The 23214-nt window shown below is 36.8% G+C and overlaps 1 protein-coding gene across 6 annotated transcripts in view; it reads left to right on the plus strand.

Annotated features, from left to right (window-relative positions):
* The window catches only part of SBF2 (SET binding factor 2), a 235244-nt gene that overhangs the window by 165657 nt on the left and 46373 nt on the right, over positions 1–23214 (plus strand). For all 6 annotated transcript variants that reach the window (XM_042038399.1, XM_042038401.1, XM_042038403.1 and 3 more), the window contains exons 17-21: positions 4435–4503; positions 19850–20020; positions 20890–21146; positions 22389–22561; positions 22811–22884. In XM_042038399.1, coding sequence (XP_041894333.1) covers positions 4435–4503; positions 19850–20020; positions 20890–21146; positions 22389–22561; positions 22811–22884 — 744 coding nt within the window. The remainder of the gene's footprint in view (positions 1–4434; positions 4504–19849; positions 20021–20889; positions 21147–22388; positions 22562–22810; positions 22885–23214) is intronic.

The raw sequence follows: 23214 nt of genomic DNA on the forward strand, positions 1-23214 counted from the left end.
TTTGTAGACGAATGAATAAAATTTATGCAGCTTATCTAATGAAAATTAAAAATAACCTCATTAATATTATAGTTACGAATAACATTGCAGTTCTACCTGATTAATCCCTATTCCTTTTAGCAAAAAAAGCGGTTTTTCTAAACTGTTGAATTCTCTTACTGCTTTAGACAAAAATAGTAGTCCTGTGCATTAGGATTGACAGTTCATATTTCCAAAATATAAACTGCATCAGTAATAAAAATTCTGTGGTTCAGTAAAACCCTGCCCACATAATATATCTGTAAGAATTAGGATTAAATCCTGACACCAGTGAAGTCATCTGTTGAATTTGTAACTAATGTTTCACCTGCAATTTGTAGCCAATGTTCTGCACATAGTTACACATGCTGACTTAACAGTTCTTAAAAACATATATGACCCTAAAGTTTCTGGCATTTTTTTTCTGGATTCATTATGAGCTTAGTCCTGCAGGGTGATGAATGCTCTTGGTATGCCTGAAAATTGACTTCACTTATTCTCAAGAGGGACAGTGCAGTGTTGAGCATTACTTGAGCAGTATTTTTAATAGAGCATGCATGCATCCTACTGTGCTGCCAAAAAGGTATGGATCAAGTGCTGCCCTGTTCAGCTTTTTAGTTTGGATGCATTCACTGCATGCTGTGGTGACTTCATGCGATAGTCAGGCCTGTGGGGAATTCCATGTATTTATGGTGCTCCTGAATGTAAGGCAAAATTGGATCCCAAGTTTTTGGCGTACTTGGATTTCTGGAGGTTATTAAAAATGTGGTGTCTGTTTGAAAAGCTTAGTGCCTAAAGCAGAATGGGTTTTGATACAGGAAGATCCTGTATCAGGTAGCAGTTAATGAGAGAGACTATCAAGATGAATTTTAGAAGAAAATTCCAGCCGAAATGTTATCTTGCTATTCCATACATGTCTTCTAGATTTTTATCATGTCACTAAGAAAGCAGAAATCCCTAAGTGTAAGTTATTGTTTAATGCAGGAAGAGAGGTAATTTTTGTCCACTGTCACTGTGCTTCACTGGCTTGGACTTGCTCTTGCGGGATATCAGAGGGGGCTTAAAGGCCTTCTTGAACCTGGGCCTGCATGTCCAGTAGCAGATCAGGGAATGATCCTGGGGTGACTTTGGCTGTTCATCACTAGGACCACGCTGCAGAGGGCATCTCAGCTTCATGCTGATGTACAATGCCTTGTTTTGCTAGCAAGACTTCCACGCAGTACTTGTTCTGAAGTCAAGAGTGAAGAGCAGATTTGACTCTCTCCTCCAGCACCAGAAGCCTGAGCCACCTACCAGATTCCAAAAGGCATCAGTGCTTCCCCATATCAGCCCCATGTGTCCAGTCAAGTAGTCAGAATCTGTAACTTCCAAGCTCCCAGCTCTGCATTCTAATGGCAATATCGAAGCACCAAAGTTTTGCTGCATATTGAAACTGACTGGAATGTAAAAATAAATGACATGCGTTGTCAAAGTAAGTGATGTAAGGAAAAATATTCTCCTTTTATTATTCACTTGTCAATTCAGTGGAGCAAAGCTATTTTAAGTGTACATGAATTCCTGTAAATCTTCCAATCTGCTACGGAGTTCAGCAACTGTCTGGACATATGATCAGTACGGCCAGAACAATGTGCCAGGTTTTCACTCAATTAGGCATGGATTCAAAGCAGTACTCTGCATATGTCATGGTGGAAGCCTGTATTTCACTGTCAAAGGACCTTGGTTTTTTGATGATTAATTTGCTGAAAATAGTTTTTGTTCCCCAGATGTGTTTCAGCTTCATTTTGTGCAAATTAGGTGGAACAGCTTTGATTATTTTATGGTATTTGATTTTTGTCTACTTCTGTAGCAGCAGTAAGAGATATTTTTCACAATTGGTAAAGACATTATATATAAGGCAGCTGGATTGCATTGTTTCAGGAGTCTAAATTAATTGCCTACAACACATATATGACATTTCCAGTACTTTGGTTTGTCTGTAAAATTGAGAAGCTGAGATTTCAGTGCAACATCTCTTTTACCTATGGCATTCTGTCTTGCAGCTACAAAGCAGGTGAGCAGTTAATTAGTTCCACTCATCTTAAAACAACAGTGTTATAATTTATTCCTAACTGAGATCACTTTATATGCCTTCTCATATACTGGAGAAGAAAAAAAAAAAAAGATAATACTTCCATACTACAAGTCCATGTACTGCTGACATAGAATATGTGGAGAATTTTGTACTTGAAGGAAGGAATGGAAAAATAATCGAATGTGTTGTTTATATGGTGATGATATATATCTCTGAGACATATGTTAGCTCTTGGAGTATTGAATGCTCTCTAGGTGAAGATACATTGCTCAGTTTTTATAAAGATATTTTTATGTATATTTTGGGTAAAAGCCCGAACTCTTTCAAATAATTTGAGCTAAGGGATTAAGTGGGTAACCTGAAAATGAGGATGGATTATTTTATACCTGCTTATAAATAATCATGTACAGAAATAAGATATGTATTTCTTTGAAAGATGTTGCATATTCCTAAAGATTGGAAGGTCAAATTTTAAATGGGAAGTGTTCTTGTTAAGTGAAAAAGTACTAAGAATATTTATCATATATTAAACTAAAAATACATGTGCTAAATTCCAAATGGGGATTAAGGATATGGATAACAATAGGAAATAATGGAGAAATGGAAAATTAAAAGCAGCTGAGGCTGTGTCCTTTAGCCTTATGCTCTGAGATCTTACAAACTAATTTGGGTTTGTTATATATATATCACAATACAAAGAGGCATCATTGAAACATTTATTGAGTTTCTCAGTGTCCATTTTTGTTTGTTTTCCTCTACCAGACTGGGATGTGTTATGAAGTGTGAGCACTTGCCAAACTCTTGTCCGTGCATGGTTAGCATTCATGCATTTGTGCAGAGTTAGACACAGTTGAAACCCTCAGTAACTCTCGGCAGAAGTGAACCTTCACAATTGTGAACTTGTTGTATGCCTTTTCAGAATATATATGTAAGCAGTTTTCTAAATGCTGCTGTATTTAACTGTAATGGACATTGGTATTCTGTTTAGGTGAGCTGGATTAAAGAAGATGAAGTATTTGTTACTGAAAAATCACAAAGGTTGAAATAAGCTTTAAAATGATGAGAAGTAAAATAGTCTTGTGATGAGTTCTTTGGTCTGTTGTTCTAAACCTGCAGTCCACAGTCTCTCTGCAGCCATTTGAGAGCAAAGAGTGAGATGAATACAAATAACATCCTAATGATCCTTAACATGATTGCTTTTGTAATGTAGATTTAATATTTCTGCTATCACAATTGGCTCTTGCCAGGTTTTTGCTAGTTGTTCTGTTTTAGAGAACTCTGATATGAGATGAAGGCATAACTGTAAAGTCTGGCAGAGGAACGCTTGAGATATTTCAATTTTGGCACTTGGTCAGTTGTTACAGTTAATAGGAGTGGTTTGAGTTTCAGGGTGCCCCCTGTAACAGGGGTTGTTAAAAATATTAAAATGAATTGTTCCTCTGGAAATGTTGGCTGTCCATCCATCATCCAGCAGCACAATGGTGATACATTTGTCTAGTACAACTATGCGCGTTATTGTGTTCTTTAGTGGTGGCAAAAAGAGCTGATGAAAAGAACCCACCTGATCACTTTCTTAGAAAGTATAATTTTTAACTTTTCTTGGGTATTTTTTGTTCTATTTTTTTATAGTCATAAAAATTCAAGTAGTTTGTTTTTTAAATATTAAGTTACATTCCAATTCTGCTTTCTTTTAAAAGACTTCCGTAATAAAATCATGACTTTCATCAGCACAATTACTAGTTGATTTACTTTGGCATACCCTTCTCTGCCTAGAGAGACATGAATGACACACTTGACTGTTGAATGAGGCATTCAAACACTTGAAGAGAATGGGTTTTCATCTTCTTTTGAAGTTAACCTTGTGCCAAACTTTTGTAGAGACTGTGGAGGTGATTATTTCATATTGCAAAAATGTCACTTCCTTCATGTAGACGTTTTGAAAGGGCATTCTTTGGTCATCACATCACTTCCATTTTAGTCAGGTTTGCTGTTGACCCAAATGGAAGCAAACTACCTTTTCATTGTTTCCTAGATGAGGAGAACTTTCCTTATTATATGTAAACTATGTCAGTGAAATTGTATTTCAGACATATGAATGAGAAATTGGCTCATAAATTTCTAAAGTGGGAAGAATCACAGCAATGCCTGTCTAAGAGAAATCATGAGGAGATACACATATATGTATATATGTACCCACTCATAAATCGTGTTATTCTTACATGATATCAGATGATTGAAAATTACATTGTGTGTCAGAAGGATGCCAGAGGGACTCCATAAGGCAGGAATGAAATTATAGTGCATAAAAAGGTTTTGCTTATTTTCTTCTATGTTTTTTCTTGCAGGATTGTTCATCTTCAGAAGAATACAGCATTGCTGCAGCATTGCTGCCCCTGACGACTGCCTTCTATAGGGTAAGTGTCTATTGAAAACCACTGCTGTTTTGTATTTTTTTACACACACAGTTTATTAAAATGGAGAAAGTGATGACAGGAGATACATGATGGATAGGAAGATTCATTCTAGAATTTATTGATGTCAATGGAAATCATCAAAAAGACTGGTATGGACATTACTCCAGAATGGCATTTATTGCTGTTGGATCATTATGATTATGAGACACACCCAGAATTAAATGCAGGCGTATATGATGGGTTACAGAATTATCACTGAATTATATTTAGTCACTAAAATAATAGAAAAGAGTAATTTCTGATGTTACTCTGTAAAAACTATTTATTGCAGTACTACTTTGTTTAATTTGGCATGTTAAACATATACTGGCCAATATAATACAATGGTCACTGTAGGAAAATTGGCCAATAAAGTACTTGGCCAAAAGTACAAGTTTTCAGTCTGTGTAGTTGTTAATTTTGGAGAGTATTATGAATCAGTTGTTTTAACTACATATTTGTTTTCAGTTTCTTGTTTTGGTTTCTTTTTGGGAGGGAAAGTGCATAATGTTTGATAGTGGCAAAATACAATGTGATAGTAAATACGAAAACACAAATAATGCAAGTTTTGTAAGTAATTCTTTCAGAAGCAGAACTCTTGTAGTATGACTATATTTGTTTCAGTGTCCCAATACAGTACTGTTTTCACCAGTTCTGGGTAGCTCCAGTCCTGCTTTTTAGGATGTACATACCTGAGGAGATAAGTTCAGAATGTGGACTTGCTTGCAATATTAAATAGACTTTGTTTAATGTGAATGTTGTTATACAACCCAGTTTGGGAAAGAAGTGTTTAGTCGTTGGTAATTGGTACACTGTGATATTGCAAAGCAGTAGTTGCTGTGACAGCTTATCTAGACATTAATAATACAGAAATTGAAAAATACAACCTTCCACGTTTCAGATTGTTTATGAGGCATTAATGAGTAGCCATAAGTAAAATGCAGAACGTTTCTTGTTTCAGCTGAATGGAAACCAAGATTTCCACAACAAAAAGCTGAGAAATAAGTCAGTCATTTTTAGTTCAAATCATACATTCTAATCAATTTCTGGGGTTTTTTTAAACTAGAAATAGATTCTGTCATGTTGTTCTTAGAATAAAAAATGTTGAACTTTACCAGTCATAGAAAACAGAATCATCTGTTGAACACAAGAGCAATTTTGACAAAGTTAGTTGTGTAGATTTCTTGACTTTTTTATTTAAACTAGTGCTTAACAACATGTAGGGAGCATAAAATGGCAGAGTTTTTTCCTCTTCTAATTATTTGAACTGTAAAGAAGTTTTATTTAAATGGGTTTTATTTCATAGCTGTACATAATACCCCACAACTGCTTTTGGGAAAGCAGTAGAGAGTATTTTCATTCTCTTATGTAAGGTAGCATGGTGAGATGTTAAATTTTTTGATCCCAGCAAATAAACTTCTCCCGTCTTTAGTTCCAAGTTTATCTTTCTCTGTTCACTCTGAGTCCTTGAGTAGCAGAATTGTTGTTTCACATTTGTTGCTGCCACAAATACTTAACTTGAGGGAAGACCTAATGAGCCATAGAAATTTCCCTCTTCCGTATTTTATTCTTACTACTGCATACATTCTACATTTTGAAGAAACTTCTGTTTTCTTTTATTTTCTGGTTTTTAGTTTTTCTTATAAAAATATCCAACAGAGTCCACATAGCTCTTCACCTTGAGAGGTACAGGGAGTATTTTGGGGTGTTGTAGCAGTTTTGTTAGATTCCTACCTTGGTAAAGTTTTATCAAGTAGGGGAAAAAAAAAATAAGACAGTAAAAAGAGATTTCTAAAAAATCTAGTATCAGGAGTGTTGAAATAAACTTGAAGTTTTGATTTCACCATCAAGCAGAGCAAAAGTCTGGATTGAATGTAGAATACATTTTAGTTGCATATATACACTTGTATTTTTTGGTAGGGGTACCAAGATCTCACACCATTTCTCTCACAGAAAGTTCTCTGAAATCTTTTATTAATAGCCTAGACTATTTAACTCTAAAAATACACTCAGGAAACTGTGAGTCCCTGGATGGAAGAAGCATGATGAGTTTTTTAATGTTCCTGACCTGAATTAAAAATTAAAGTAACCTGACTGTTAACTTGCAAAAGCCAGCTGTTAGTGCATAATAGAAAAAGAATTTTGTTTTTCCCAGATCTAATCCTCAGGTTCAGTGATGGTCCCCTTTGGTATGTCCCATTAGATACAATTCTTTGGCAAAAGTACTTATTTTGGTATAAAACTATTCATACTAAACACAAACTGACATGCTGTTCAGAACGTAAGACTATTAGACTAACTTTGCAGTGATTAGTTAAAATTTAGATTAACAGTTTAAGGTTCAGTTTGGAATTTGAGTAAAAAATTACACTTTTTGGAGGATTTTTCAGCCTGTCTAGAGGTTTTCAAAATTCTATCATAGACTAGAGTGAATATGTTCTACCTGGCATGAACCTGTGCTTCAACATGAAGAATTATCTGACCTCTGCCATATGATTGTGTTGATGCTTCCCAGGCATGAAGCAGTGCTTGGCAGAGTGCAGTTGTTTTATTGGTGTTTCTGTCCTCAGAATACTGTGTTTAATGCCAGCAGCATATTAAATCTCCTTTCACCCACCCCTGTGGAGACTGAACAATGTTCGTGGTAGCCAGGAATATACAGGAATTGTGCATGTGGCAGTGACACGGGGTTTCATTTGTGTGTGCATTGGTGTAATTGCACAGGCAGTGCTCCAAATCAAGTTATCAGTGACAAAATTTGTAGTAAATCTAAAAATGTAGTAGACTTTTACCAGTCTGATATTTTACCATCTATGTTTGCTGTAGCATTTTGATGGGAAATTGTGGTGGGATTTTGTGTCACGGCATTTCATTGTTAGTGTAATTCCTGTTGCTTCAAATGAAGTAGTGAAAAGAAGTTACACAATATCACAGTTCACGTTATGGAAGGACTGTTGTGTACATGAAATGTTAGGTTTCATTTTATTTATCTAAGACAAAGCAGAGCACTAATGAAACACTTACCTGTTCTTCCTAAACAACTTTACTGTATTTTACTGCACATAGCGCAGCCACCAAGTGTTTGAGTTGTATAAATAATGAGAAAGATGTGGTTTTGTTTGAGTTCAGCAGATGAGCTAAGAAACTGAGCAGTAAGACTACAGCTTGGAGGTGATGTTGGTAAGATTCTGGAATGGTTATGTCATGCATTAGCCTTGAGGGATTTTCTAAATATCTTTGGAAAAACAGCAGAAAATTTGAAGAAAGGAACAAGCTGGCATGATGTAACCCATTTTGTCTTAATGTCTTTGCTTATTTAAAAACTAGTCTAGAGTATTTCTACACAGATCCAATTAAAATTACAAGAAACATCACACTGTGTACAGCGTGCTAGGAGCTCTTGGGATGTCTGGTGAAATTTCAGAATTCTCCCTGAAGTCTGGTGACTGATCTATTGTGAAACTTGATCAGGCAGGATTTGATCGCACTCTAAGTCAGAGCTGATGGGATTAAAGTCATAGACAGGAAGTCAGCACTGGTTGCATATTTGTGGCCTGGAGTAATAATTGAATTTTTCTAGAAAAAATAGTCCCAATGCTTTTTAAAAATTTTAAATATTGGACACAAGCTGTTAGCGAAATGTGACTCATCAGTGACAGTGGACTTTGGTGTGTACTGTTAATGTCACAAAAACAAACAAATTTTTGCTTCTGGGTTAGAAAAAGGTTTTAGTTTACCCTTAGTAATACTGCTGGAATTTTGTTTAAAATTGAAACAATATAAATAAAATGTATTTATACGTGAAGATAAAAGAATTTTTCCATGTTTTCACGGTACGGGTGACCCATGCGTATTCGGTATGTGGTCACTTCTGTGTGTGAAGTGGAAATGTAGTGTTCCTTGGTGCTGTGGAAAAGAGCTCTTGTTCTACGTGCGGGAAGGCAGGACAAGAGGAAAGGCACGTATTTTAATCATGTTTTCCTTTTATTAACTCATCAAGGAGGACAATTTGACGATTGCATAACTGGCATTGTCCAACTCACAGGGTTTGGATTCCCTGTTTCATCCTGGGCCCCTGCCAAGGTGGCAGGATGTGGTGAACGCCACGCTGCATTTCTGGGAGGCTCAGAGTGCAGCCAGGCAGGATCAGTGGCAGGCACCAGTTCCAGCCTGTCCTGGACAACACCACATGGAGCAAAAGCTGGTCCCCACTGCTGCCCCAGGCAGAGGCCACCTCTCCATCTGCCCTCTCTTTGCAGCGAAGCTGATGTTTGACACTGATCAGACATTCTTTCTTGCATCCCTCAACCACTGAATGTTAGACAAAGTTACATTCCCCTCTGAACCTGATTGTGCCGGTTGTACTACAATTTTCTACCTCTCAGGGATCTTTTCCAAAATTTTCGAACTCAAACTTTTTGGTTACACTGCATATAATCATCTTTGTTTCCATACCTTTCTGAGTATATTCTACCACATTGCATAGTCCACAGTAACGCAAATTTTTTGTTGTTTGGCATTCAGAAGTGTTTGAATAAAGGAAGTGGCACAATAAAAATACGCTATTCTGAGAGTAAAGTTTTCTCTGTGTAGATATTATGAGTGGGCTTCCACATTTATGGACAAACATTTCTTTACATTGCAGTATCCAGAGCAGTATTATTTTTCAGAGTCACAGGTGTTTAATTTAAATTTCTGAGTCAGTTGTTTTTAATGGCTTGATGTACACTTGGAGAGTGCTGATCTCTCTTAGGCAAAAATAACCCAAATGCAGCAAAATGTCTCACAGTTTGGATGTATTACATTCAAATTGACATTTGTCTTTAAGCAAAATGTACTGGAGACTGCTTTATAATTTTTATGTGACTAAATTATGTAATTCTTGGGAGGGACAGAGGGAAAAACTGATTTTTTTTTATTATTATTGTTTTATTTTAATGCTCTAAGCCACAAAATTTCAAATAAAATTTCAGTTGGATACTGATGCTAATTTTTTTGTAGCGCTTGAAATGGAATGAGAGAAATGAGTCTGCAGTTTTACGGGCTGGGGCTGACTGAAATCCTTACAGTATGGCATAATTGGGCTGTTCATCTTCATGGCTGCCCATTTTTCATTTGTAATCCATGTTCCTGTACCTTTACTGAGAACGGAACAGAATTACATAAAATAGGAGACTTTATTCAGTGTTTTTAAAAGAGCAAAATCTGGTGTAAATCATTTAACTTAAAACCTTTGAATATAGCACAGAACATTTATTCAGGTCATCTTAAGAATTATCCTGGCAGCATTTTTGTGATGAAAAGGATTTTAGTCCAGGGGTTTTTTTTTACAATCTTCAAGGTGAATACAAAAATCGTAATTTAAGTAAAAAGTTGAATTAATAATAAAATGTGATACAGAAGTATTTCATGTTAATACACCAATAGAAGTAATTCTAATGTTTTCCATAGTGAGATATATATGCTCTTTCATATGGCATAATGACATGAAAGTAATTTGTGTACTTTCATAGCAGAAATGGATTCAGTAACAGTTATGGCAGATGTTCTATGGAAGAAAGTCTTTATTCCTTGAAATGCCTGAATAAATGACCACTCTGCTCCAGAGCCTGTTTGGTGTAGGAGAGATTCCCAGTTACAAGGATAAGGGCTTTCTCCGAAGATTGCAGGCAGTACTAGAGAAATTCAGAATAGTTTATAATACTTTAATTATTATCATGAACTGCCCTTCCAAGAGAGACCCAGTTCAAGGTTAGTTATGTAACAAAAGCTTCATAATTTGAAATGTACTCTCTGTTGTGTAGCAGCAGCTACAAAGTCACAGGGAAGTTACCCAATGAAAGGCCAGTGTGGAAAATCTGTGATGGTGGGTGAAGAGTTGTTTCCATTTTTATGTCTTTATCAGGCAAATTTTACAGTTAGTATCAGCTGGAATCAGTAGAATATTGGTCCACTTCTGCTGTGGAAAAGTGGGAAAATTTGATACTACCATTGCCTCTGTTACTTTATAACAATATTATATGTTTATTTTAGAATTTGTGTAAATACCAGAGAATCGCATAAAGCTATTGGATGATGCAGTTAATTTAGAAAAGCAAAATTAGTGGGGTTTTTTACAATTAATATGAGTTTTGATTCTTAACTTCAATTTCTGCACAACTGTGATTGTCCCAAGTAATTCTCATTATCATCAGCATGCTTTTAGACTCCTGGGAGGCTAGGAAGACTTTCTGTAATGTGTTGGCTTTCTACACTGAAATGTTTTCATTCTTGCACCTAGTTAATATACTTCCTTCTAAAACTTTCTGTCCTGCTCTGGTGTGCTCGGGTTAAAATCACTTCTACTTTAAAATTCTCCACTCTTGAATTGCTAGCTTTAATTTAGGAAACTCCCATCGTGAAAGACTTCCTTTATTGTCTTGGCAAGGAGTTTTGTCTGCTTCCATTAATTTTCTTTTTGTATCTCTATCCTGCCAGTTCTGATACTATCTTAGTCTATGGAAATGTTTTTGTGACTAAGTAGTATTAAGTAACATTATTTTTAGTACTAAAATTATTTTTATTTATCCGTTCTCAGAATGATAATCCCTTTAATATAGAAATACATTAAGTTGCCTGCTTAAAAAGAACATGGCTGTGTCATGTAATAGAAAATATGGAAGAAGCTGAAGCACAAAAGAATATTTACAACATTATCTAGTGTGTATATGAGCATTATTTGCATTCCTGGAAAATCCAGGAGCCTTAATTGTGGACAGAACTGTTGGTGTTGCTTTTGTACAAAAGAACAGAAAAATGAAATAAGTAATAATATCTGAACCCAGGCAGTTTGAGGCATTGGAAGGAAGCTGTGGAGTCATCGTTATTGTTCATAATTCATGACAGTCATCATTATTCATAATAGTCATCATTACTGTTGGTGATTGTGTCCACCAGAAGGTTAATTAATGCTGAAGTTTTTATGGACATGACCTAAAAGCAGTTTTATTGACTTTTGAGAGAGGATAATGTGCTTACTTGGCAGGTGCTTATGAATATAAGTGGGGTCATGGAAGAGCATTTTTAAGGCAATGGTCAAAGTTCTGTCAATATTTCCAAGCACTCCTCCAGTCAAAAGTTTTTATTACATCCATTAAAAGTTCTTTTCATACAAATATTATAGTTCAGTAAATTATTTTTGTAAAAGCAAACATACTTTTCAAGTTAAAACAGGAATCTGAGGATTCTTGTTAGCTGTGATCGAGTGGTTTTGCAGTATCCTTTGCAAACACAGGCACCAAAATGTCATCTCTGATCCTTAAGATTTTAACTTGTGCACTTTGGTTCTGAATGGATACATAATACATGCCAGTAGAATACATTTTATGTCTTTGCAGTAGAGAATATCTGACTTCCAAACCCATTTTTAGGTGGTGGAAAAGGAAATTAGGAAAGTATAATACAACAGGTTAGCATATTAGTAGGAGAGAGACTAACTAGAGAATGTTTTTAACATACCTTTACAAGGAATTTAGGAAATTAATTACTGTGGTAACTTTGCTCTGTTGAAGAAGCTGGCTTTCCCAGAATGATAACATCATGGGAAACATGGAAGAGAACTTGGCAATCTGTAGTTCCTGTCCTTACTGGTTTGTGGGAGGAAGTACTTGGTCAGGAAGAAGAAAAAGGAAATTCCCCCCAATTAAAATAAGATGTAAAGATAAAATTTCGTAGTAAATTTCTGTAACTGAGGAACTGACCCAGTATCTTCTAGAATAAGGAGAAAGCTTTCTGTTTCATTTCCACTAGTACTGGATCACATCATTCGTAACTGATTTCACTTGAGCTTGTTTTCTAGAAATGATACGTAACGCTGGTTTAACAATTTTAATTTGGTTGTAGCCCCTCTCTTTACATTGTTATTTCTAGGGGGGATTACAGTGTTACAGAAATACTGATTCACTTAGAATTTTCACCATGAAAGAATTTCTGGTGGTTTAATTAAAATTCTCCTAAAGCTTCTGACCTTAAAGCGAAGGAATGTAAATGAAGTAACTCAGTCTCCCATGCATTTTCCATATGTGCAAGTTCCACTTTGCCTCCTCATCACTATGTCCTTATCCCAGTAGAATGGAACTTTCTGCATGAAAACACAATTTCCTTCATTGAGTTCTGTTTCATTGTAGCATTATTATCCGTCATGGTTCGAGCAGCATTTTTTTATGTTTCCACGGGAGGGCAAATGCTTACAGATGGTAAGGGAGAGAAATTGCTGATATATTTGTATGTATTGCCTGCTTCTGTGTGAATGTCTGTTGATATCCTTGATATCTCATCAGTTTTAGCTGAGTGTGACCAAAGAACTGAGGTGTCACAAATGTTTTTCTTCCTTACACATCCAAGTGATTTAAGCCCATAATTGAAGTTTCTATCTCCTACTCTTGTTTTCACCCATATCCGTGCATTTTTTCCATTTGCTGCTTCTATACGCTTCATGACAGTACCTGCAGTTGGAATTCTTGGTGGGATGCTCTTCTTGGCTTCCTGTGATTCATCACAGCCCTTTCAGTTTGGGAATGCCACATCAGCTCGTTGTCATGAGTTCATAACATTGTGCCAGTTAGAATTCACAGGGCAGGTATGTGGCTCTCCTCTTCCTCGTGCACTGCACGTGCCAAAACTGCATCTTACCATGTGGCAGAACTGTATCCTTACAGTATCCTGCTCTGTAAGGCCCTTCCATTCAGCACCTCCACAATCACTTTCTTTGTTGATCAGACTGGATATTGTTTAATCTGTCAAATGGCCTGGTTCAGAGTGCAACAAGTTCAGTTTTCTTGTCCTTACTTTCAGAATTCTTCATAATAAATGCGGTTTCCGATTTTGCCCATCCTCTTTCTTTCACCTGAACCACGTAGTATACGTGTCACTTGTATTGCCAAGATGAGTTCTACTACTCTTAAAATTTTATGAATTTGCAATTCATATTCTGTATTGTAGCCATACATCTTTCAGATTTGCTCATCCTGCTCTTGAGGGTACTTGAGGACTATTGTTTTAATAGTTTCTTCAGATGAGGAAATGCTGTATACTGAGAGAACTTCACAAGGATTTTGACCACTGAAGACAGAGAAAGCTGCCATAGAAGAAGAAAAATAGTAATTAAAGAACTACTAGATTGAAGTGACAGAAGAACTTAAAAGTAGTTACTTTATTACCCCTTGGGGGTTACTTAGTTGCTCTATTTAGCTAGGCTTTAAGTGACATATCAGGTCATCAATAATTCTAAGAACCAGTATTTGACTACAGATAAAAGCCATAAACTTGGGACATTTACAGGGTTTATTTGTCTCTGAGCACAGACCTGGGTAACAACTTTGTTGCTGTGGGTTATTTTTGTGGGTAGAGCCAGTGCCACCATTCCAATGCACTCACAGGTGCACACTCACTGCTGAACCACCTGATCCAAAGGGATTCAGTGACTTTGTAGGAGACTTTCAAAATAACCATGTCAAAGTTAGAAAAACTCTTCAGATGGATTCAACACCTCAACTGAGAATTTGTGAAATCTGTATCTTAACTAATTGATTTAACCCGCCAAAACTTTATTGTGCTGTATAGAGGGAGAAAAATCAAACTGTTTCTCATCCACTTCTTGGAGTTTAACCTTATTTAGGACTGCAAAGTTCTGGTATGAAAATGTCTTCTCTCTTTTTTTGTGGGATCTGAACATACTTCGTTTTAGATGATTTTAGTTTCCTTTCTTTCTTTGTATAACAGAACTATTTAAATCTGTTTTTATCTCTTTGGAGAAAGAAGTGTGTTGTTATGTGTATTATTTAATGTTACAGGGAACTTTGTATTAGCAAATATCTATCTTGATACATCTTGGTAGAAATCTGAGGTATTCTTTATGGCTTTAAGTAATGTCTAGTAAATTACACATGATCTTCAGGAATCTAGGATTAGAGACCATGAGTAATTAGATGTTTAAGTGACTTTTGCCAGAAAATGTATACAGTAAATAAAGTTCCATCCAGAATTACATCCCATTTTTGCAAAATTCTAGAATTCTATTGCCCTCTGCTGGTTTAGTGTACCTGTCTGTGATTTGGTAGCACTGAATTAGGAGTGAATTGACCTTCTTTTTATTTTTCATAGTGAAATAATAGTAGATAAACAGTGTAATGGACCACTTTACTACTCATTTTATTTTAAAATTGAAGTCAATCTTGAGTCTGGTTTGATGGCTTTCTGAAGGCAAGGAGAGGTGGCAGATTGTTTTCTTTTTTTGTTGGCGAGATATTCAGATTGGAGACAAACCTCCATTTAGTATTTCACGTTTTTTCTCTAGAGCAGTAAAATAGAAATTTACAGAAGCTTTGCAGTTCTTCCTTCATGCTTTAATGACCTTTCCCCACATTTGTGTGCACAATACATGTGGGCGTAATTTTATACTTTAGACCAAATAGGAAAACCATTCAATGAATGGAATTTTTTGCCTTGTGTTATCCATGCAGCACACAGTCAGACTTGGAAGCATATACATGCACAATTACCCTTGTGCGTGTAATGGCTTTAAAGAGAAAGAGGGTAGATTTAAAACAGATAATAGGAATAAATTGTTTATTGTAGGGGTGATGAGACAAGAGAAGGTTGCCCAGAGAAGCTGTGGATGCCCCAGGTGTTCGAGGCCAGGTTGGATGGGGCTCTGAACAGCCTGGTCTAGTGGAAGGTGTCCCTGCCCATGGCAGGGGTGTTGAAGCTGGATGATCTTCAAGGTGCCTCCCAACACAGGCCATTCAGTGATTCTGTGATGTGTTATCTGCAAGTAGTACGTAGGTAAGGCTCAGTCTTGCTGGTCAGTCAATGAGGGTTGATGCTGGGGGACAACTTTGAAGTCTTTTTGGATTTACCAGGATCTGTGTGGGCATAGCATAGATGTGATTGCAGGACTGGCTTGTAGGACATGTTCACTTGCAGAATTAATTTGCATCACTTGGGCAGGGGCGGCTGTTGCCTGCAGGAAGTGGTACCTACTCATGATGTGCAGTCGGTGGTGGCTGACTGGATGTTTATCTGAGCAGCTCAGAGACAGGGAGTAGCTCTTTAAACTAGCAATGCCACTGTGTCCTGATGATCTCTAAGCCTGCACTGCAGATTTCAGGGATAACTGTATCCAATACAGGAGAGGAAGAGCTTTGGCATGCAAAGGTGCTGTAGTAGCTTCTTCACAGGGGCCAGAGGGATAACCCACAGCCAGTGATTCCTCGAGGAGCTGAGGAGGAAGCTACTCTTTGCATTCAGCAACACCCTCCTTCTCACTTGTTTTGCTTCATTTTCTCACCAAATATATCCAAACCAGTAACTCTCTGTCACTTGGAGACAGAAATACACTTTATTTCTGAAGTAAACTGGATTTCTCTAAAAAACAGAGCACTGTTGAGTTTGCCCCTTCACTTCCTTAACTGAGAGATGTGTAGCAAAATCCTGTGAGAAAGGAGCAGTCGTAGGAATATTCATATTCTGGTTTTTATTCTTTTTGTTTTGAAAATCATTTTCCAACCTTACAATCAATAGCTGGATCCTTTGCTTTGCTGTAATGAATTTGCTTCCTTCTTTTAAGCTTTTGTGGTGTAAAGGCTAGTAACTGCTGAGTGATCAACACAACAAGCAAGTTGTGAGTGATCAGAAACAAGCAATCTAGATAATATAATGTTATAGAGAAGCTCTTTGAGGACCTGCACCTCACAGCAAGTTTGGGAGTCTTGGAACTGGTGCACATTTCTTACTGAGCTGCAAGTATCATTTTCACAATCAGAACTATCCGGTGTTGGGAAACACGGAAAAAATTCTAGGCAGGTGTTATCCAGTATCCCACAAGGTGGAAATAATGGAAAGACAATTCTTGAATTCAAGAAGTTGCCTGTGTAGTCATACAAAGCAAGTCCCAAGCCTACCTCGTGTTTTCACAAACTGTAGCATGTAGTTAATGATTCTGAGAGGGGTAGGGTCTGTTTCATAGGGGATTTGGGAGGGGAGTGTTCAGGGGTTTTTAAGTTTCGTTAATCGATTTAAAGGACTCAGTGTCCTTTGCAGCAATTAACTGATGTTCTGTTGGTTGTTACAATTTACACCTCAATGCTCTTTTTGTCATACTGACAGCTTTAGAATAAGGACTTAATGAGTTCAGAACTATCTTTATTATGTTCTTCAGGGGTCTCTTTTAAGCTATCAGTCTCTAAATCCTCCCTTACAAGTAGGAAATTCTTTTGCTGCCTCCTGTGTTCATTCTGTCTGGCAGGAGTGAGTTATTGGGACAGAGGGAAAGAGCACAAATATCAGTGTAGTTTAGCTGCCCTGTGGAGAGCTAGGTGAAGATATGTTTTTTGCATGTAGTATTGCTTGATGTAAAACCCACAAAGCTACTGTTGTCCTTAAATTGGGGAAATTCTGAGCAAATTCTTTTGAATGTAGCAGTAAACATTGGGGCCCTTTTGATGTGTTAGATGAGTTTCCATTCTAGGGAAATGGGCTGACTAAGCACTCTCAGGGTAGAGAATATAGACACTGCAAACTTCATGGAACGCTTATATTTGTACCAAGAGTATTTTTAGTCCGTGGATTTAGACTGCCTAGGAACAAGAGTGTGCTTCTTGAGGTTGGTATTCTTGCCTTTTTTACAAACAAACTAACCCAAACAAGCAGAGAATCCAAATAACTGGCAGAGCCAGGAACTGCAAGTCCTGATTTTAATTCTGTGCTCTGGCCACTGTGAGGTTTTGCCATTTGTTTTAACACATGCAGGTGACGAGAAGGATAATGTTTATGATCACTAAGCTTTTTTGATGTGTTTTCTTTCATGCTTTTGTAAATAAACCTTTTTTATTTGGTCTAGGAATTGTTGTCAGTGTTGATTTATGTTGTTGTATTTGAACATAAATCTCCAATGTTTAAAAATTATGTTTTGTACATGGTTGTTCATGCCAAATTATGGGCACAGGAAGAGCATCTAAAAGCCCCTCAGCTTTCCTGTCATGTTTGATTCCATGTGAAAATCATGTATCTCGTTTTTATTTCTTTAGACACAGGGTTAGGAGCTTAAACTTCCTTTTGAGTTTGTGTCAAAGATCACCCCCTTTTCACCCAGTTTACACAATTATCTGATTTGGGTTGAGGCATCAAAGGCAATGGAAGAGGTTGATAGTCAATTCACTCATCATGTGGCATTTGCTGCACAAATTGACATGAGTTAACCCTACCGACTAGCTAGGCTTGAACAGACTTTTTGTTTCCTTTTTCCTTTTGTTTTTCCTTTCCCCTTTTTCTTTCCCCCTGTTCTTGGAATTCCTACTCCCTCTTTGCAGATCTGTTGTGACTGGGAATTCAGTGCCAGTGGGAAAAAAAAGTTAATCCAAGTAAAAGTCATGATATGGCTTTAGCACTGATCTTTGCTTTTGAGATATGTTGTCCATATTTTTATTCCATGATTTATTCATCATCCCTCTTCCTCTGTAACAGAGGTTTTGTGCATCTGGGTTTTGATGTAGGTCAATGATTGGGCCAGATCAGTTTGTGGGCCCTGTGGTGTATCTTTTGTGTGATTAGGTGTTTTCAAGGGATGTCCAGCAGTCCCCACAAAGATCAGTAGGACACTCTTTGTGCTGTCCTGTTCTGTGATTTAACAGCTGCATCAGGGGTGGGAGATCAGTTATCATTTCCTGTGATCTGCCATAAACTGCACCACAACTGAAACTTGGGTGTCTGTTAAAACAAGCAGCTATCTGCCCTCTCAGTCTGTATGGAGTAAACAAAGTCACATTTAACATTATTTGAACAGATGTAGATTTCTTAATAGGTTACCAAGAATTTTTGATGAAATTCTGCATGAGCGAATCAAAATCATACTGCTCACTTTTAGATGGCTAAGCACAAAAAGACACTTCAATTGGGTACATTTTATTAGCATGCCACATACCATTTCCTCAGATACAGAATTTTCAAGGACCTTTGATAGGGAATAAGTACATGGCACATGATCAGGACTCTCAGTTCATGCTGTACTTGGAAGAGCATAGTGAGGAAAACACAGTTTGAAGAATTGCAAAACTAGAAATCTGTAAACCAGACTTCAAAAATTTTGGTTGTAATTTCCTACCCTTCCATTTGAATGCCCAAGTGCCAGCTAGGGAAGTATTGTAAGTACTGGCTGTTCTGTACAAGTCTACAATTACAAATATTGAGTGGTATTCATGCTCTCCAGGAAAGTGGTTTAGAACACAATCACTAAAATAAAATCTAAATTCTAGATATGATGTGTGTTTCAGGTATGGGTAGTATTGTGAGTGATAGTCATTAAATGAGGCACCCAGTAATGTACTTTATTCTTCCGTTCTGCTGCAGAAATAATCCTGAGCACATATTTAGATTACCTGCTTCTTTGCTACATGCAGTATACAACACAGGTTTTTTGTGGCCTTCTTTTATCAAAAAGTAAGAACATGATAAAGGATTTAATTCTTCATAATTCAGGTCATTGAAATAAATTTCCTTTCTTTGTATGTGGTTATCAAGAATATTAAACAACTCCCTGGGAGACTTGTGCAACCTAAATAAATAGATATACTTGAAAAAAATGGTTCATTCATAATGACTAATGCTGTAACAATTCTGGGTTTGTTTGAGACTTTACAGTGATCCAGACCCTTGTGACTTCAAAGAAATACCCAAATTAGCGCTCTTTCAGGAACTGAATTTGGGTCATACAGTTCAGTAAATAACTCTGAAGATAACAATTTATCTAATCTTCTGCTGTTGCAACAAATGTAGTTTATTGGAAGGACTCAGTTGACACTTAGTATTACTTTGAATTTCATTACTGCGGTTCTCACTTCTAAATAAAATGAGAAATAATTTGCATCTGTTTGAATACTGATTTCTGTGTTGTACAGCTAGGTTATTAAAAATACTGTGGTTTGTTGGCAAGGAAGATGTTTTATATTACAAATGTGTTCTGTACTGTTATCACAAAATTCTTATCTTGATTCTCATTTTTCTACTCTAAATCAAGAAAACCATCCCTTGCACTGGCATTAGACTTGTATACAGCCTCCCTGTATGTTAATTTCTTGAATGGCACAAAACTGGAGATAATTTCTCTTTCCCATGTTGCAGTACTAAAGTTGATACATTTCATATTTCAGACTGTACAACTAATCATATTTATACATATATATATGTGTGTGTGTGTCAGTTCTGAAGTCATAGCCTTTAAAAGAAATTGTATAATAGGACTGATTTGTTGACTCTGCACATTTTTTGCTTTCAGAAATTAGCACCTGGGGTTAGTCAGTTTGCTTACACCTGTGTACAAGATCATCCTATCTGGACTAACCAACAGTTCTGGGAAACAACCTTCTATAGCAACGTGCAGAATCAAGTTCGTTCCCTCTACCTTACAGCCAAAGATGACAACCATGCAGTACAGTTAAAACAAAAGGTAGGAAAATATAATAAATATTAAAGCAGTATTTTTATTCACATTTTAATGTCTCCTAAGTTACAGAAAGTTATGAGTTTTTTCAATTTTATGTATTTTTCTTACATTTTTTCCCATATTACACAGTATTCAATAACGTGAGAAATAATAGGAATTTACATTTATCTACAAAGCATTATAACTTGATGTTAGCTCAACTTAGTGTGGAAAAAGCATTTGCAAGACACCTAGTCATTCATTAGTTTAGCATCAGGCTTTAGGTCACTAATGTCAGCTGCCAGATTTCTTTATTCTACTTTGACTGTGGGCCATCTACCTAGTTTGCTTCAAGTTAATGCTAGAATTGGACTCCAACATATAAAAACATGAATATTTCAGCTGGTCTGGAACTATTTATATAAAAGCTTCCCTCACCTGAACATCCTAGGAATTTGGAGAATATTGCCAGGGTCGAGCCATGAGCTGCATGTTATTTCTCAATCTGATTTATGCTTTTTCTTATGTGAGCTAAGTGGATAAGCTGAGGAGAGCAGCTATGTTAAAAGCAGTAAACCACTCTGAAGAAACATGGAAGATTGAATGGCATAAAAAAGATCTTAAAAGAAATGATATTATTTAGATCTGCCTATGTTGTGCTGCTGGTGCATTTCAGTAAACTGCTCTCAAAGCTCAGTTCCCATAATCATAACTTTCCTTAAACCCTACTAAGGGTAGTTATTTGCTCATTCTTTTTAAATGAATATGTACGTTAAATAACTGAAGAAGTTTATTTAGCAATTTAATAAAGAAAGTTTTGGCTAAGCATTGGTTTTTAAGTTCTAGCTTTATAATTTTCTATGTCTTTATATTTCTTCCGCTGTGTCTTCTAGGAGAAAAGTCCTGCAGACCAGGATAAGACAGCAATGGACCTGGCTGCTGAGCAGCTGAGGTTATGGCCAACTCTTAATAAACAGACACAGCAGGAGCTAGTCCAGAATGAGGAAAGCACAGTTTTCAGCCAGGCCATTCATTTTGCCAACCTCATGGTCTACCTGCTGGTACCACTGGATACAAGTAAGAACAAGCTGCTGAGAACATCAGCCACTGGGGACTGGGAGAGTGGAAGCAACAGCATTGTCACAAACAGGTGGGTGTCCGAGTCTGGTGCTCACCCGTCAGGATGGGCCATGGCTTGCAAAATGGCTTTACTCTAAATACCAGATTATTTCAGTATCTTCACTTCCTTTGCCGTTCAGTAGTTAAGGAGAGCAGAAGTCTAACATGTTTCCTCTCAAATAACAGAACTTTGTCTGGAGTGATTTATCTGCATTTAAAGGAGCATTGTATTGTCCCATTAAGAGTCTTTACTCTAGTAATGCAGATGTTGAAGACAAACATGTGGTTTGGTGAGAAAGAAAACAGCAGCCCCAAACCCAGTCTGTTAATTTTTATATAACTTGAAAAAAATGGTGTATGAACCTAAAATCAAGAAAGCATTTGTATAGCATCTATAAAATCAGCATTTCTGTGCAACAGCTGTAAGGAAGAAAAGGCACTGAGGTCACAAAAAGCAAGAGGGCTAAACCACAATGGCAAAGGTTAAATTACTAAGAAAGCAGTAGGAGTGTAACACCAGTTACATTCATTCCCTAGCATGCAAATCCAGGACATTTCATAACAAGCCTTCCTCCCTCTTTGTTTATTGTCTTCATTATCACCTCTCTGTACAAATTCCCACTTGATAATTATAGAACACTATGTGAGAACACTGACATCAAGTAAAAGACAGGCTATCAGGATGAAACTCCCCATGGAGTTACTAATTTCTGCTGACTAAACATCTCTAATCTCAGGCATTAGGACGTGCTCAGTAGACTGGTAGTGGTGTATGTTGCAATCTATGAATTTGGCCCCTAAGATTATTATGGGAGGCATTTTTAGACATTCAAAGTACATCTCCCACTGACTTGCTTGCTTATCTAATGCACAAAAAATTTTTCTTATGATCTTTTTAGCTTTTGATTGGTTTGTTCTGTAACCGAAATACACATTTAATGTAACTTTCTCTAAATAACTGGATATTTGTTTATCACGGGTTGCAAATACTTTACTTGACTTTATGAAGGGAAGACATAGAACTCACTTCTAAAAAGCTGTTTTTTCTCTTGTGGCCCTATCTGTGCATGGAGAGAAAATTGTCCCATGTCATCATTCATGAAGTTTTAGCAGGGCAAGTACAATATAATTGTGGTACCACCATATGCTTTTAGCAAGGTTTGCAAATTTTAATGAGGAAAAAACCCCACAGCTTGTCTGTCTATCCAGGTATCATATGTGCATCACCAGCTGAATTGTTCACACTTGTTACTGCTTTTATTTCTGCCTTTAGCATTGCAGGCAGCGTTGCAGAGAGTTATGACACCGAGAGTGGGTTTGAGGACTCAGAGAACAATGATGTTGCAAACGCAGTCGTGCGCTTCATCACCAGATTTATTGACAAGGTTTGCACAGAAAGTGGGGTCACACAGGATCACATCAAGGGTCTGCACTGCATGATACCAGGTAGGAATTGTCACAAAAAGGTGCTTTGTAGTCTTTCTTTTTTCTTTTCCTAATTAAACAAGTGCACTTTATAATTTTAGTTACTTTCATCCAAGTTAGAATGTTAGATTTCTTTTCCAGACTGTAATTGCTGTTGGAGCTCAGGTAATTATTTCTATGAGAATGTCAGAATTATCAGAGTTTTAATTACAGGGCAGCTTTCTCTTTCACATTGTGTGAGACTTCATTTATGGTATTACTGCTTTCCAGGCATTGTAGCAATGCACATAGAGACTCTGGAGGCTGTCCATCGTGAGAGTAGGAGGCTTCCACCAATACAGAAGGCAAGTGTTATGAAACATATTTGTATTCTTTACAAGTATTAGAATCATCAAATTTTTTCCTCTCGTAATGTTATGAGGAAACATCAAAACATGAAAAGAAAATTTCCACCAGTGATAAATAAAGTGCTTGGCTTTGGTCTCATGAAATATGAACTTATGAAACTAGTAGAGCCAGACTTCTGATCATAAACAAGCTGTTGCATGCCCACTGCTTTCTGAGACCCATTTCTCTTCTCTGAGTCCAAACTCCATCTCCCTTGTTTGGACTCAGTGTCATAACAATTTTGTTTTGAAGCTTTTAAAACCAAATATTATTACTAGCCTGAGGTA

The sequence above is a fragment of the Corvus kubaryi genome, unplaced genomic scaffold (genome assembly GCF_017639235.1).
Source record: "Corvus kubaryi isolate FWS band 111438036 unplaced genomic scaffold, C.kubaryi_AGA036_p1.0 37392, whole genome shotgun sequence".
NCBI lineage: Eukaryota > Metazoa > Chordata > Aves > Passeriformes > Corvidae > Corvus > Corvus kubaryi.